We start from the raw sequence: 18804 nt of genomic DNA on the forward strand, positions 1-18804 counted from the left end.
AGTTGAAGTTGCGTTAAATATGCTCTACGCTCCCTTTTTGGAGCCTAACGCAGCGATTCTGTGGACTCTCAATACCAGAGTTATTTTAAAGGTGCGGCCAGAAAAAAGCCACTGAGCAAGCTATTATATATTATTATATGCACAGTCACATTATATGTACAGTGACATTATATGCTATGCACAGTGATATTATACTCACAGTGACATTATATGCACAGTGACTTTATATGCACAGTGACATTATATGCTATGCACAGTGATATTATGCGCACAGTGACATTATATGCACAGTGACATTATATGCTATGCACAGTGACATTATATGCACAGTGACATTATATGCTATGGACAGTGATATTATACACACAGTGACATTATATGCACAGTGATATTATATGCACAGTGACATTATATGCACAGTGACATTATATGCACAGTGACATTATATGCTATGCACAGTGCCATTAAATACACAGTGACATTATATATATTACACAGTGATATTATATGCACAGTGACATTGAGGCCCATTTATCAAGCTCTGAATGGAGCTTGAGGGCCCGTGACATTGAGGGCCCGCTTCTCCATAACCCTGTCTGTCTGCTCTGATGAGACGGACAGAGATCGCCACAATTCAACCTGATCGAGTACGATTGGGTTGATTGACACCCCCTGCTGGCGGCCGATTGGCCGCTAGTCTGCAGGGGGCGACGTTGCACCAGCAGCTCACAAGAGCTTCTGGTGCAATGCTGAATACGGAGAGCGTATTGCTCTCCGCATTCAGCGATGTCTGTCGGACCTGATCCACACTGTCAGATCAGGTCCATCAGACATTTGATAAATAGGGCTCATTATATGCACAGTGACATTATATGCTATGCACAGTGACATTATATGTTATGCAACGTGACATTATATTCAGGGAAAGGTGAAGTCAGAAAAAAGAGTGCTGGGGAGCTAACACCAGAATGGGGTTAATAAATGTCTAGTGGAAACAGGTTTCTATTAAAACAAGATATGTTTATTTGGTGCTATAGCATAAGTATAAAATAAGATAAAATCTCATAAGAACATTCGTAAATTGGGAAAAAAATGTTTTATAAAACAGATTCACAGTTCCAGGGTAGAAAGGAGAGAGAGAGGTAAGGTTTTTGGTATAATAAAACATGTACTTTATTAATGTTTCTTAAAACAAACCGGCACAGCAAACAGTGAGATCCTTCTGCTAAAAAAAATGTTTTAAACAGTTTGGATTTTGCAGAATAATCAATATCAACCGTTAAGATCTATTATATTATAAATGTAAGGACCTACATGTGGGTTTGGGAAGGTACCTTAAATTACTTTATACACTATTGTGCAGACTGGTAGATTTATAGAACTTTGTGAACACTTTCATGTGATAGATGTGTTAATTGATTAATTTGTTATTTCATTAATGTGATTAGTTATACACAGGAATGCTCACTTTTAGATAATGCTGGGAAGCAGTTTATGGTAATAGTTAAAGGAATTTGTAATGTAATAGGTTGGCCAACCTTTATAGACAATTTTTATAAACAATTTTAACACATATAAAAACACAATTACGCATTGAGACATATAAACGTTCAAATAAAAGTTCATATGAGAGTTTATATGAAAAGCAAAAGTTTGTGCAGCGGCGGCAGCCTCTATCGATTCTCAAAAAATATATAAAAATAAACACGGCTTTGAGATAAACACGGCTTTGAGATAAGCCTGTTTTTAGTACAGATACTGTGATTACAGAATTCTAACCTTTGTGTCCCTTAAGGTACGTAGGTGGCAAGTGAAGATCCTCCTGGAATCCTATTTGAAATGAAAGCTTTGTGGGTTTAGGGTTTGTAATCCGCCCTCTGCCCAGGTATTGTAGATTTCATTCAGTGTGTCCGTAATCCAAATGGGGATCTTTAGTTGAAATCTTTTGTGGATATTTGGGGTTCCCACCTTGCCCGCAATATGTTTCACCCGTAGTTAGTGGTGCTTCTTATGGGGCTGAGTATTCGCCCGTAGTCTGTTAATGGTAGGGGAGTCCTTATTTCAGTTACCGCTATTGCCGGTCTTGGAGCGCCTTAATCCAGCATGTATCAGCGTCTGGCGTGTCCGTGCTTTGCCTTCCTGTGGGTGTGGCTGCCTGAGATACTGCTGAACTGCTCTACGGCAACTCTAAGTGATAACTGAGACTCAGGAAAAGGATATTGCAAAGCGTTTCGGCTGTAATGGTCAGCCTTTCTCCAGCATATTCTTCTGAGTTTTCCAGGTGCTTTTAAATGGTCTTCTCTTAATTGGGTACTTAACCGTTTAATGCAATTTTGATTTGGATACATCAGTTCGTGGTTATGGATTGATATATGTTAGAGAAATTTTTTCCATCTCTATAAACATTTTCTATTTCTTCATTCTCTTGATTTATTAAAACTTATTTATATGTGTTCTTAGGGCACAATGGAGTATAGCTCTGAGAGAGCTAGATATACAAAGAATTTTCTCTGCTCAGTATAGGGAAAGTGTATATCTTTAGTCTTTATAGACACAGATGATGTTGAACAGTGCAAATAAAGAAAGGACAATGTGAGAACAATTTTACATTACAACATTACAACATTATTCTTTTAGTCAGAGTGAATAAATCACAGCGTGTTACTTTTTCAAGAGCTTTTCATGATATACATATATATGTTTTTTATTATTCATTTGTTTATTTGCATTTGCTTTGTTAATTTGAGACTAATACTCCGCAGAAATTTGGGAATTCTTAAATAAGCTCTTTATTTTGTTACGGCTATTGTTTTTCCGGTAATCCCATATTTTGGGATGGTTATTATAATGGTGGTTCAGATATATTTCAATTAGGACCCGGCTTGGAGCCACTTCATATCTCTGTTGGAAAGTGTCCCTCTGTTGGAAAGTGTCTGCAAAGTTCGTTTGGCTTTCTCGCCTTTTTTACGTGTTTTAAATACTCTGCGAAAAAATATTTGTGTAAATACAATCCACTTTCCAAGCACCTCCGGTTATTTTGGGGGATGCTACATTGCTCATGGTTTTGCTGCTGAGGGTTGATTTTTGTCCTCTGTTTCCACGTCTTTGACCTTTTGGATCTGGCCTGCCTGTGTAGCACCTATTGTGCTTTTTCCCATGTGAGTAGGATTGACTCCTTCTCTACAATCTTTATTTGTGTGACCTTTTGATCAGCACTTTGTGCCGCCTTCTATATCTTGTTTCATAAAATCTTCCTTGTCTGGCGTGACACTCTAGAAGAGCTGCCTGGATGTGTTTGATACTTCTACACTGATTGGATACTTCTACACTGATTGGACCCCTCTGAATTATCAAGGACTCTGGTACATTATTGGATCTTTCTTTAATATATTATTTTTAAAAAGGAAAATTGTATTTTTTTTTTTATTTTTTTTTATTATTATTATTTATTTATATTTATGTCAATTTTTTTGGTATAGCTGCCTCTTATAGATATTAGCTTAGACACATTTGTTGTGTGCCTGGGCATATCCTGTATTAAATTTCAATTATTATGGATGGCCTTAAAAAGTATGTTATATTTAGAGAGAGCCAGGATGTCACTATTGGTAAATATGTAAATATTTCAATTTTCTTATAATTATCTTGAGTTATTTCTCTTTATTTGGTATTTAGGAAGCCTATATTTAACCCTTTTTGCCTTAAAGTCTGAAGTTCAAAGATCCATTGACCTTCTTTTCTTAGAAGTGCTGTAGCTTGATTGCCCTCTCTTTAATTTGATCTGACTTTCACTATTGCAGTGTATCTATAAAACTTAAGGTTGCTGTTATATTTTTTTAAATGTTTTGGGACTGGGAGATCTTTATTTCTCTCTGTTTCCGAGTGTTTAATAGAAAGTATATCCTCTCTCTAACAGTTTTCTCTGTCTCGCCTACATACAGTTTTCCACATTTATTGCAATGTATTAGATAAATGACATTCATATCCATACATCTAATTGTTTCTTTTATTTTGTATTCTTTCTGTGTATAATTAGATATAAAAGTTTTGATTTGTTGGCATGTCTGCATGCCTTACATATTCCACATGGATAGAAGCCCTGTAATTTGTCTCCCAACAATCCCCTTGCTATTTTTGTGCTGTTATGTTTTACTGTGGGCGCTAAAATGCTTTTCAGATTTTTTGTTTTTCGATATACAAATTTTGGATTTTGTGGAAGTACTTGTCTTAAATGGGGATCTGACTTTATGACTTTCCAATGTGTTTTTATTATATTTTCCACTTTTCTCCTGTCTTCACTAAATTCTGTTATGAAAGGGATGAGAACTTCTTGATTATCTGTGTCATTATTGGTAAACTTGGGTTTGTACTGTAAAATTTGTTTTCTGTCTAATTCTTATACTTTCTGTCTTTCAGTTTCTATATGTTTTTCTGAGTATCCTCATTCTTAGAATTTGTTTTGGAGTACTGTAGATTGTGCTCTATAGTCTGTATCTCTTTTGCAGTTCCGTTTCAGTCTTATGAATTGTTCTTTTGGAATGTTGTGCTTCCACCTGTGAAGATGGCAGCTAGTTTCATGAATAAAATTGTTAGCGTCCACTTCTTTAACCCCTTAACAACACATGTCGTACAGGGTACGTCACACACAAACTGGTCTTTAAAGACCAGCGATGTACCCTGTACGACGTTAAGGGTTTCAAGCGGCTGGAAGCGATCCTGATCTCTTCCAGCCACTTTCAAGGTATTGCCGTGATTCCTTGATATTGAGGCATCACTGCAATACCTTTTCTGGCACACCGATGCAGAGAGAGCCACTCTGTGGCCCGCTCGGCATCGGCCAGCGATGGTGCCGATCGTTGGTGGGTGGTTGGTTCGCACGGGAGGTGAGGGGCAGGTGCGCGTGTACCCGCAATCTAACAGGCACAGCATAAAAAAATTCAAAGTGCTGGGCAGTGGGAGAGAGTGCTGGGAGAGGGTGGTGGGTGGCAGAGGAGGAGGGGGTACTTTTAAAAAGCAATCTGGGAGGGGGAGGGTATGGAGGGGGGCAGCTACACTACAGAAAAAGTGAGTTTTTTTTTATGAAATAAAAAGATCAAATTTTATTGCAAAGTGTGTACTGGCAGACAGCTGCCAGTACCCAAAATGGTGGGGAATAGTTAGTGGGGGGGGGGGATGATCCTACACAGCAGAATATGATTTTTTTTGTAAATAATAATAAAAAAAACCTTTTATTTTAGTACTGGCAGACTTTCTGCCAGTACTTAAGATGGCGGGGACAATTTAGCTGCCTTCTAAATACCAAAAAGCAACGCCAAAGCCACATATGTCTGCTATTTCTGAACAAAGGGGATCCCAGAGAAGCATTTACCATGTGTGCCATAATTGCACAAGCTGTTTGTAAATAATTTCAGTTACAAACCCAAAGTTAGTGAAAAAGTTAATGATTTTTTTATTTGATCGCATTTGGCGGTGAAATACTGGCATGAAATATATCAAAATGGGCCTAGATCAATACTTTGGGTTGTCTACTACACTATCCTTATGCTAAAATTAACCCTACACGCTCCCTACAAGCTACCTAATTAACCTCTTCACTGCTGGGCCTAATACAAATGTGGTGCGCACCGGCATCTAGCGGCCTTCTAATTACCAAAAAGCGACGCAAAAAAAATGTATATGTCTGCTATTACTGAACAAAGGGGATCCCAGAGAAGCATTTACAACCATTTGTGCCATAATTGCACAAGCTGTTTGTAAATAATTTCAGTGAGAAACCTAATATTTGTGAAAAAGTTTGTGAAAAAGTGAACAATGTTTTTTATTTTATTGCATTTGGCGGTGAAATGGTGGCATGAAATATACCAAAATGGGCCTAGATCAATACTTTGGGTTGTCTACTAAAAAAAATATATACATGTCAAGGGATATTCAAGGATTCCTGACAGATATCAGTGTTCCAATGTAACTATCGCTAATTTTGAAAAACAAATGGTTTGGAAATAGCAAAGTGCTACTTGTATTTATTGCCCTATAACTTACAAAAAAAGCAAAGAACATGCTATAAACTCAGGATAAAATTTAGAAACTATTTAGCATGGGTGTTTTTTGGTGCTCGTAGATGTGTAACAGATTTTGGGGGTCAAAGTTATAAAAAGTGTGTTTTTTTCCATTTTTTCATCATATTTTATATTTTTTTATGGTAAATTATAAGATATGATGAAAATAATGGTATCTTTAGAAAGTCCATTTAATGGTGAGAAAAACGGTATATAATATGTGTGGGTACAGTAAATGAGTAAGAAGAAAATTACAGCTAAACACAAACACTGCAGAAATGCAAAAATAGCCCTGGTCCTTAAGGGAAATATATAAAAATGACCTTGTTCTTAAGTGGTTAAAATAGGTTTTCGTAGTTAGTTCATTGTTTTCTATGCTTACTTCTAAGTCCAGATAGTGGACTTTTTCTGTACTGAATTCGGCTGTAAATTTCAAGTTTAGTAAGTTGATATTCATGTCCTGTATGTATTTAATAAGTTCGCATTCAGGACCTTTCCAAATAAAAAACAGGTCATCTATAAACCTTTTGTAAATAATTAAATTATCCTTAAAGGGGCTTGATTCTAGGAATTGTGTTTCCCAAAGACCCATGAACAGATTTGCATAACTAGGGGCAAATTGTGTGCCCATAGCTGTGCCGCAAATCTGTTCATAGAAGTTACCGTCATACATGAAAAAATTATGTGTTAAAATAAATTCAATACCCTACAATAGAAATTCTCTTTGCTTTTTCTTTATGTTTGAGACATTTTTCAAATAATAGTCTATGGATTTTAGACCATTGTCATGCCTGATACATGTGTATAGGGATTTAACATCACAGGTTACAAGTATGTAATCTTTCTGCCACCTTAACTTATCGATTATCATTAAAAGATCTGTGGAATCTCTCAGGTGTGAATCTAGGGTGATAACATATTTTTGGAGGTATTTGTCGATGTATGCTGACATATTGGCTGTAAGTGAGTCTATACCAGAAATTATTGGTCTGCCCGGAGGTTTGTCAACGAACTTATGTATCTTTGGTAGGGCATATAGTACTGGAATAATAGGGTGTTCTGGAAGTAGGAAATTATACTCCTTTTCATTAATGATACCTATGGAGCTTGCTTTATCTAGGTTATGTTTTAGAAATATCTTGTAGACATGTGTTGGATTGCATCATAGTTTTTTATAGGTGTTTTCGTCATTTATTAGTTGGCTTACCATGTCTTTGTACATACTTTTGTCTAAGATAACTATGCCGCGACCCTTATCCGCTGGCTTTATAGTGATATCATTATTCTGTTCAAGTTCTCTGATAAGTGATTTATGTTTCAATGTAATGTTGTGTTTGATCTTGTTGTTCTGTTTTAGATTACTAATATCCTCCAAAACCAGTTTCTCAAAGGTTTCGATGAAATTGCCTTTTTCATGTTTGGGATAGAAATTTGAGCCTTTTTTTAGGCCTAAATATATATAGCCATTTGTGTCTTGTTCGGTTATTGTTGAATTCGCATTATTAAAACTTAAATTTCTTTCTATGGGTGTTTTTAGAAAATACTTTTTAAGAGTTAAATTTCTAATAAATTTGCTTGCATCTATGTATGTATCAAATTTGTTCAGTTTTCTAGTTGGTGCAAATGATAGCCTTTTGTTTAGAATTTCTATGTGGTTCTTATCTAACTTAAGTTTGCTCAGATTGTATATTCCATTACATTTTATTGCATCCTCTTGACTTTCTGATTCTGTATGTGTGTTACGTCTGCTCTTTCTCTGTAAGCTTCTTACTCTATTTCCTCTTCTTCTGAGAAATTTATTTATCTTCTTGTGCCCTGATGTTGTTGGCCTACCCCTAAAAAATGTTGGTCATCTTTAATGTTTGTTTTTTGTTTTGTGCTTCCTGATGGAGTTTCTAGCAAGACTGTAGTACTAAGATTACTTTTAGTATGATCATGGTGTTCTTTTAGGGGTTCAAATCTGTTATAGGTTGGTATTTTCCAATCATCCCTATAGGGTCTATGTTCTCCAAATTGTTTTTTATTATTGTATCCTTTATGATGTTGTTTGTTGTACTGATGAAAAGAGCTGTATTGTCTATGGTTGTCGTGGTAGTTGTGGTTTTGATGATAGTTTCTATCTTCATATTGTCTGTGATTTAAGTGGGTTGTCCTATTGTTGTAACCTACTTTTTGCCAGACTAGTCTTCGATTCATTTCTTTGTTATAGTTGTATTGATAGTTAGGTCTATTGTAATGTGAACTTGGCTTATTGTATGTTGTTGTACGATGAGTTGTATGCAGTAAGTGGATACTTTCCTTTTTGTTGTATTTGTCCTTTGTCAGTTTGTCATTGGGAAATGTTGGTTTTCTGTAGTTTCTCTCTATATCATTTGCATAATTTGTGTAAGTATGTTCATCCATTTTTTGGTCTCTCTTTCATCTATGACTAATATATTGGTCATTATTAGGATTTTTTATCATGGGTCTCATAATCTTCTCTGTCTTTCTCAAATGTATTTAATTTTACTTTAATTAATTTGTCTTTGGTTTCTTTCAGAAGTTTTTTTAGGACTGCGTCCCTTTTTTATATTCCTCTAAATCTTTGAAAGCTTAAATTAAATTCTAGTTCATTTATCTAATTTCCTAGATTTATTAGAATTTCTTCTCTATGTTCTTTTATGAGATTCATGAGTTTAGATATTGGGGCCCATTTATCAAGCTCCATAAGGAGCTTGTGGGCCCGTGTTTCTGGCGAGTCTTCAGACTCTCCAGAAACACAAGTTATGGAGCAGCGGTCTAAAGACCGCTGCTCCATAACCCTGTACGCCTGCTCTGATGGGGCGGACAGAAATCACTGGAAATCAACCCGATCGAGTACGATCAGGTTGATTAACACCCCCCCCAGCTGGCCGCGAGTCTGCAGGGGGCGGCGTTGCACCAGCAGCTCACAACAGCTGCTGGTGCAATGCTGAATACGGAGAGAGTATTGCTCTCCGCATTCAGCGATGTCTGTCGGACCTGATCCACACTGTCGGATCAGGTCCGACAGACATATGATAAATAGGCCCCGAAGCCTCTTCTAAAATTTATCTCCATTACCTTTTGAAATCTTCTGATTCTGTTTTAAAAGAGCACTCTTTTTTTATACGTAGTCCTCTAGGGACTCTTTTTGCACTTAAATACTCCTTGATAAAGATACACTCAGTTTTATGTTTTATTTCTAAGATGAGCTTTTTTTCGAGGATATTCATATATTCTATTATTTTTTCTTTGTCCCCTATATAAGTAGTTGGAGGTGTTCTATTTTTATCAAATATGTTATGAATATTATCATATATTGAAGATCTTAGTTCAAATATATCTACGTTACTAGGGTTAGTTTTCCCTTTGCTTTTGTGATTAGTGTTTTCAGTGAAAATGGGGTTTGCTATCATTCTTTCACTCTCCATTACAGCAGCTAGAATATATAAATGAGGAATGTAGTTAATATATCCCTACCAGTGCACAGTGACATTATATGCACAGTGACATTATATGCTATGCACAGTTATATTATATGCACAGTGACATTATATACTATGCACAGTCACATTATATGCTATGCACTGTGACAGTATATGCTATGCACAGTTATATTATATGCACAGTGACTATGCACAGTGACATTATATGCTATGCACAGTGACATTATATGCACAGTGACATTATATGCTATGCACAGTGACTTTATATGCTATGCACAGTGACATTATATGCACAGTGACATTATATGCTATGCACAGTGACATTATATGCACAGTGATATTATATGCACAGTGATATTATATGCACAGTGACATTATATGCTATGCACAGTGACATTATATGCACAGTGATATTATATGCACAGTGATATTATATGCACAGTGACATTATATGCACAGTGACTTTATATGCTATGCACAGTGACATTATATGCACAGTGATATTATATACACAGTGATATTATATGCACAGTGACATTATATGCACAGTGATATTATATGCACAGTGATATTATATGCACAGTGACATTATATGCACAGTGACATTATATGCTATGCACAGTGACATTATATGCACAGTGATATTATATGCACAGTGATATTATATGCACAGTGACATAATATGCTATGCACAGTGACATTATATGCACAGTGATATTATATGCACAGTGATATTATATGCACAGTGACATAATATGCTATACACAGTGACATTATATGCACAGTGACATTATATACACAGTGACATTATATGCACAGTACATTATATGCACAGTACATTATATACACAGTGACATTATATACACAGTGACATTATATGCACAGTACATTATATGCTATACACAGTGACATTATATGCACAGTACATTATATGCTATACACAGTGACATTATATGCACAGTACATTATATGCTATGCACAGGGACATTATATTCACAGTTACATTATATGCTATGCACAGTGACATTATATGCACAGTGACATTATATGCTATGTACAGTGACATTATTGCTTTTTTTTGCAATTTAAAAGTTTTTTTTTTAATCAAAATACTTAAAAAATGAATTACTCTGAAAGGAAAACCAGCGACTTTAAGGTGCAGCGAACTGAAAACTGCGTAATTTGATTTGTATTAGGCGTAATATTGAAGTTTAAACATACGCCGGGTCTGTATTTCACCCTTCATTGCAAACTTTTACCTCGCAGAGAGCTCTCATTATTTATACGGGAGACGTGGCCACTCGCAGGGAAAGCCCCTTTTTATAAATAGAATACCCCTGCGAGTGTCAGTGTGGAAAACCACGTCTAGACTGACAGATTTGAAAGAACTGGCCCCTAACAGAACAAAGGTAAATCTCATAACTACATAAATTCAGGACTACACCTGGCTAGAGGAACCTAATGATCTCCTCTTAAAGGGATATATATGTACAAAAAGAGAATGATCGAATGTGCCAAACCATTTTATCAATGAACTGTTGCTTGCATATAACTATGAGTTTAATTCCTCAAATAAGGCGAGGCACATAGTAAAAGTCATCTCCAAAACAGCAATGGTGAGCTAATGGCTAGCGGCATATGTGTGCAGCCACCAAGAATCAGCTAGTTCTCACTAGTCACTGCTGCTCCTGAATCTACCTAGGTATCTTTTTCAATAAAGGGTTCCAAAAGAATGAGGTACAATTGATTATAGAAGTAAATGAATAAGTCTTGTAACATTGCATGTTCCATCAGAACCATGAAGGTTTCATTTTCGTTTTCCTGTCCCTTTCAGATGCTAAAATACAACCTTCAAGAAACGTAGCAATGCTGTCACTAATTGTAGCATCGCTGACACAGCTGGGTGCATTCCTACATATGTTATGTCAGATTACCAGAGCTCTCGAGAGCATGGTTCTGTTTCACTAATAGACAGTTTGCTGCTTGTTTACCAATGTTTTTCAAATATAATAAACAGTGAAACTGTCAAGCTGAAAAATTACTATAAAAGGAAAAAAAACCACACAAATCTGGCTTTTGCTAATACAGTTCTCACATCTGATAATAATAACTGGCCCAGTTGCCTGCACACTCTCCATCAGATTACACAAAATTACATCTATTTTGTTTAACTGTGTCCTTAAACCTTTGTCTTTAAAGGGACATTAAAACACTAAATAAATGCTAGATAGAATGATGCATTCAAAGAAAAGATTAGTCTGAGGATAAAATGTAGATGTATTTTTTTAAGTTTCATTAGTTGTTTAAATATTAACAAAATTAGTGTACATTTTTAGTATCTATAAAACAGTGGGAGCTGCCATGTTGTAACTTAGGTTACATTCTCTGCTGTGGCCAATTAGAGACAGTTATAAATAGGTCACTAGAGTGTGCAGCCAATGACTGTGTGAAATATAACAGTGTTCGGTACTTACATTTCTAACAGGAACTGAAAAGCTCACAATTTCAGTATGGAATTACAGGAAAATAGTACAAAATAAATTATGAAAGTATATAGCACAGTTTAGCATTGATATTACCATCTAAACGGCTAGATTACGAGTTTTTGTCGGTATGGCTGTGCGGTGCTAACGAGCCTTTCTTTCTTACCGCTCACTTAAGACAACGCTGGTATTACGAGTTTTCTGCTTGCCGGCGTTAGCCTCAGAAAAGTGAGCGTTGAGCAAAATTTAGCTCCACATCTCACCTCAATACCAGCGTTGCTTACGGTAGCGGTAAGCTGGCTAAACGTGCTTGTGCACGATTTCCCCCTAGGAAACAATGGGGCTGAGCTGGATGAAAAAAAAACCTAACACCTGCAAAAAAGCAGCGTTCAGCTCCTAACGCAGCTCCATTGTTTCCTATGGGGAAAGAAAATTTATGTCTACACCTAACACCCTAACATGAACCCTGAGTCTACACACCCCTAATCTTACACTTAGTAACCCCTAATCTGCCGACCCCAACATCGTCGCCATGTGCATTTTATTATTAACCCCTAATCTTCCGCTCTGGACACCACCGCCACCTACATAATCCCTATGAACCCCTAATCTTACACTTATTAACCCCTAATCTGCCGCCCCCGACATTTTCCCCAACTGCATAATATTATTAACCTCTAATCTCCCCCCAACGCCGCCGCCACTATATTAAATTTATTAACCCCTAAATCTAAATCTAACCCTAACCCTAACACCCCCTAACTTAAATATAATTTAATACATCTAAATAAATTTACCATAATTAAATAAATTATTCCTATTTAAAACTAGATACTTACCTATAAAATAAGCCCTAAACTAGCTACACTATAACTAATAGTTACATTGTAGCCATCTTAGGGTTTATTTTTATTTTACAGGCAACTTTGTATTTATTTGAACGAGGTACAATAGTTATTAAATAGTTATTAACTATTTAATAGCTACCTAGTTAAAATAAGTACAAGTTTACCTGTAAAATAAACCCTACAATTACACCTAACACTACACTATAATTAAATTAATTACCTAAACTATCTACAATTAATTACAATTAAATTAAATAAACTAAATTATGAAAAAAAGCAAACACTAAATTACAGAAAATAAAAAAGAAATTACACATTTTTAAAATAATTACACCTAATTTATCCCCCTAATAAAATAAAAAAGCCCCCAAAATAAAAAAAAAATCCCTACCCTATATTAAATTACAAATAGCCCTTAAAAGGGCTTTTTCGCGGGGCATTGCCCCAAAGTAATCAGCTCTTTTATCTGTAAAAAAAAATACAATACCCCCCCAACATTAAAACCCACCACCCACACACCCAACCCTACTCTAAAACTAACCCAATTCCCCCTTAATAAAACCTAACACTACCCCCTTGAAGATCACCCTACCTTGAGCAGTCTTCACCCAGCCGGGCACAAGTGGACCTCCAAACCGGCAGAAGTCTTCATCCGATCTGGCTAGAAGAGGACATCCAGACAGGCAGAAGGCTTCATCCAGGCGGCATCTTCTATCTTCTTCCATCCGGAGTGGGTCCATCTTGAAGACATCCGACGTGGAGCATCCTCTTCCATCCAACGGCAACTGAAGAATGATGGTTCCTTTAAGTGACGTCATCCAAGATGGCGTCCCTTCAATTCCAATTGGCTGATGGAATCCTATCAGCCAATCGGAATTAAGGTAGGAAAAATCCTATTGGCTGATGCAATCAGCCAATAGGATTGAACTACAATCCTACGTTAATTCTGATTGGCTGATAGGATTCTATAAGCCAATCGGAATTGAAGTGACGACATCTTGGATGACGTCACTTAAAGGAACCTTCATTCTTCAGTTGCCGTCGGATGGAAGAGGATGCTCCGCGTCGTATGTCTTCAAGATGGACCCGCTCCACTCCGGATGGAAGAAGATAGAAGATGCCTCCTGGATGAAGCCTTCTGCCCATCTGGATGTCCTCTTCTGGCCGGATCGGATGAAGACTTCTGCCGGTCTGGAGGTCCACTTGTGCCCGGCTGGGTGAAGACGGCTCAAGGTAGGTTGATCTTCAAGGGGGTAGTGTTAGGTTTTATTAAAGGGGGATTGGGTGGGTTTTAGAGTAGGGTTGGGTGTGTGGGTGGTGGGTTTTAATGTTGGGGGGGGTATTGTATTTTTTGTTACAGGTAAAAGAGCTGATTACTTTGGGGCAATGCCCCGCAAAAAGCCCTTTTAAGGGCTATTTGTAATTTAGTATAGGTTAGGGAATTTTTTAATTTTGGGGGGCTTTTTTATTTTATTAGGGGGATTAGATTAGGTTTAATTATTTTAAAAATGTGTAATTTCTTTTTTATTTTCTGTAATTTAGTGTTTGTTTTTTTCGTAATTTAGTTTATTTAATTTAATTGTAATTAATTGTAGGTAGTTTAGGTAATTAATTTAATTATAGTGTAGTGTTAGGTGTAATTGTAACTTAGGTTAGGGTTTATTTTACAGGTAAATTTGTACTTATTTTAACTAGGTAGCTATTAAATAGTTTATAACTATTTAATAACTATTGTACCTAGTTAAAATAAATACAAAGTTGCCTGTAAAATAAAAATAAACCTTAAGATGGCTACAATGTAACTATTAGTTATATTGTAGCTATCTTAGGGTTTGTTTTATAGGTAAGTATTTAGTTTTAAATAGGAATAATTTATTTAATAATAGTAAATTTATTTAGATTTATTTAAATTATATTTAAGTTAGGGGGGGTGTTAGGGTTAGACTTAGGTTTAGGGGTTAATACATTTAATATAGTAGCGGCAACGTTGTGGATGGCAGATTAGGGGTTAATAAATGTAGGTAGGTGTCAGCGATGTTAGGGACGGCAGATTAGGGGTTAATAAAATGTAACTAGTGTTTGCAAGGCGGGAGTGCGGCGGTTTAGGGGTTAATATATTTATTACAGTGGCGGCGATGTCCGGTCGGCAGATTAGGGGTTAAATAATTTTATTATAGTGTTTGCGATGTGGGGGGGCCTCGGTTTAGGGTTTAATAGGTAGTTTATGGGTGTTAGTGTACTTTTTAGCACTTTAGTTAAGAGCTTTATGTTCCGGCGTTAGCCCATAAAACTCTTAACTACTGACTTTAAAATACGTTAGGAGTCTTGCCAGGAGAGGGTGTACCGCTCACTTTTTCCAGCGATCGTAATACCGACATAAGGAAAATCCCATTAAAAAGATAGGATACGCAATTGACGTAAGGGGATTTGCGGTATGCTAAAATCGCGGAAAAAAAGTGAGCGGTACACCTGTACCTGCCTGACTCGTAATACCAGCGAGCGTTAAAAAGCAGCGTTGGGACCCCCAAAAAAACGCTGTTTTTTAAGGCTAATGCAAGACTCATAATCTAGCCGAAAATGTTTAAGGTCCCTTTAACATTAGGAGAGAAAAGATAAAGATATATAACAACCAATACACAACAGATTCAATTAGTTTGATGCTGTTGGATATTATTTTTTTGAAAGCTAATGAACTAAAAAGGGAAATAATTAGTTGTGATCTGTGGGAGACATAAAAGGACTAGATGACAAGGGGCTCAGTATTTTTTCTTTTTAGCGATTGAGAAAACTCTGCTAGAGTTAAGCTTTTTGCGGTAGTCAGGTTTTTGCGGTAGTTGGGTATCTTTGAGCCCTTATAACTTTTTTGGGCAATATTTTTTTTAAATAATTCTTATTAGACAGTGTTAATATGAGTGTAACTATACTTTGCAAAGTATTTTTGAAGTGTTTTGTGCAACTTTTTAGTTTCGGAAAATAGTTAACCAGAGCTCTGAGCTTGTGCTTAGGAATGAAGCGTAAATGGTGATTGGGCTAGTGCAATCGTGATTTTGCTAAACTTGTAATATAAGCGCAATTAAAAAGGCTTGTGAAAAGACGATATCGCTTGCGCAAAACAATTTGCACCTCACTTGTAATCTAGCCCATACTGTTTTCTGGAAACAGCAGATTCATGGAATATAGTAGCTTTAGAATTTATAGTGGTTACTACAAGATATTTGAAAAAGTATCATCATAAACATAATGAATTTAAAATAAATCAGAAATTAAAAAAATTGCAGAAACTGCAATTATGGAGAATTATCAAAAGGTTTTTATTTACTCATCTCAAAATCTAGCATTGATCGTGCTTGAGTGATACCGTAAGTATACCGTGAGCACCTGTGTATTACAAGTTGACAGTAAAGCTTTTGCTCACACACAAATATCGTTCATATGCAAGTTATCAGATTATCAAGAACGTGTTCCCCATTGTTAGGTTTCCCAAAATCTATTTTACATTGAACAAATGCAAATCTGTAATACAATGGTCCTTCATTGGGTATGTCCCATATATTACAGGTGTTTGCACTAATAAAGTTATTTAGTGTGAAACAACAATAACCAATTACATGTGCAAACCCTTTCTGTTCCAAAATAATATAAAAACTTGTAAATTAATTATTTCTCTATCTGAACTTGGGCATAATGTGTATAGTGGGCATTTGTGTGTGTGATGTATTATTTATATGCATTATACTGCAAAACTGCTTATACAATTTTAAAAAAAATATTCTAAAAAACTTTTTTCTTTTTAATTTTGTGAGGTTTTGCTTTAGAATAAAGATTAAGGACTAGATTGCAAGTGGTGCGCTAAAAATACATTTTTCGCTCGCATACTAACTTCGATGAAAGTCAAAATTTATTGAGGGTGGGCTGGCGCATGTATTACAAGTTGGGAAAGTCCGATGCACGCTAAGTTCAGGACTTCCGATACCGCAACCACATTCATAGACGCTCACGAAACGCCTAAGGTCACATGACGCTCATTTGTGACGTCACTTCCGGTAAATCCGGTTGCCCGCTCGGCACACTAATCTGCTTCACTACAGCAGGATTCAGACGCCTGCAAAACAGGCAATTATTTTTAAATATACCTTTTAATTGTTTTACTTATCAGCACCTTATTACTTTATTGTTTTTATTACTCGGATACATTAAAGTTTATTTGTTAACTTACAATTTTTGGCCATGCTCTAGAATATAGTGGGAACTTCCTCACATATACTCACTGAGAACACTACCTAGCCCCCTCCATTCTCTCACCAGATTTGGACTTTTGAGAGCATTCACAATCTCCCAGACATTTGGTTTTATTTGTTTTGTGATCTGTACCTCCTCACGGAAGAGCTGATCTCTCACCGCCTAAACCCTCTGCAGCTAGCCGCCGGGCCCCTGGAACTGCCAGTCGGCTGCATCACCCTGGACACCCGCTAACCTATACCCCAGGTTGCTCAAGTGGCCCTTTACCCCAGAGCTTCACTCTTTTGGGGAGGGAGGGAGGGAGGGGGAGAGGGAGGGAGAGAGAGAGAGAGAGAGAGAGAGAGAGAGAGAGAGAGAGAGAGAGAGAGAGAGAAAGAGAGAGAGAGAGAGAGAGAGAGAGAGAGAGAAAGAGAGAGAAAGAATGAGAGAGAGAAAGAGAGAGAGAAAGAGAGAAAGAGAGAGAGAAAGAGAGAGAGAGATTTTGCAGTGCCACTTGATTGCCGATATATACCATGCATATATAGAAGTATGTATATATACATATGCATACTGGAATGTTCCTTTAAGTACATAAGGAAGACTTACAAAGCTGATTACCTGGATGCCACTCTGAAGTGCTTCTGGATGAAATAACATACAATAGTGAGAGGTACCAAGGAGATGAGAAATGCTGGTGTCACATATGAGATCACAGCCAATGCAGAGACACATAGCAATGTAGAACGACTGAGACACTCCAGCGTTGCAGGGATGTGCTGCATGAGAAACAAAAGTGTATAAAGGGAATGCTGCAACTATTGTTTGTTTGTTTTGAGAACATAAAAGCTATTTCTGCATGGCCTTAATTCTAGACTATTCACTGACAGCCAATGGCAGATGCTTTACTTCAGGGGGTATTTAAGCTTAGAGCAGGGAGTACTTCTATAGCATGATGCCATCCCACTTATAAACTATCCAAATGTTTTATTTGTTTATTATGTTATAGACCAAAGATCCCTGGTCGTCTAATGAGACGCATGCCCTATCAATACACCCTATTATTTATTACTAGACAAGTCGCTCTCTTAAAAAAATATATATATTTTTTTCTGTATAGTCAGGTGATCACTGTGGTAACAGTAAAGACATTTTATGAAAATGTGCTTTTATATCTGTACTGCATAATGAGATCTCTCTAATCTATATTATAACCCCCAAAAGCCTGTATGGGCCCTATTTCACGTGACTACACTTGATGATGATTTAGTAAGGTGATCACTCTAACAGCAGCGGTCACTGAGCCATTTTCAATATTATTTACTACATTTTAAGCAAAAATGTATACAATTTTGGCTGCAGATATCTCCCGTGCTATAAAATATAATTACAATAACGGAATATTCTGCTAGGCCTGCTGAAAAAAATCAATATATAATTTGTGTTGGTCACTCACTGACATTTGACTTACAATAGGGTTTAGATGTAAGTAGCAAAGAAACCGTGTTTAAAATTTTGAAGAAAATAAATAGAATTCACAGATTTGCAGAAAGTTGAATATTACTAGACTGTATGGGGTAGATTTACTAAGGGTCAAGCGGACATGATTGGCTGTAGCGAATCATGTCCGCTCGACCTCGCTAAATGCTGTCAGCATTTATCGTTGCACAAGCATTTCTATTATTATTTCTTATTATACTTTATTTATGAAGCGCAAAAATATTCCGCAGTGCTGTCCATGGGTACAATTAACCTA

At 36.5% G+C, this 18804-nt stretch overlaps 1 protein-coding gene across 5 annotated transcripts in view; it reads right to left on the bottom strand.

The window, feature by feature from the left end:
* ABCC8 (ATP binding cassette subfamily C member 8) overlaps positions 1-18804 on the bottom strand; it is a 594664-nt gene that overhangs the window by 123463 nt on the left and 452397 nt on the right. For all 5 annotated transcript variants that reach the window (XM_053720647.1, XM_053720648.1, XM_053720646.1 and 2 more), the window contains one exon: positions 17670-17827. In XM_053720647.1, the coding sequence (XP_053576622.1) occupies positions 17670-17827 (158 nt within the window). The remainder of the gene's footprint in view (positions 1-17669; positions 17828-18804) is intronic.

The sequence above is a fragment of the Bombina bombina genome, chromosome 7, assembly GCF_027579735.1.
Source record: "Bombina bombina isolate aBomBom1 chromosome 7, aBomBom1.pri, whole genome shotgun sequence".
NCBI lineage: Eukaryota > Metazoa > Chordata > Amphibia > Anura > Bombinatoridae > Bombina > Bombina bombina.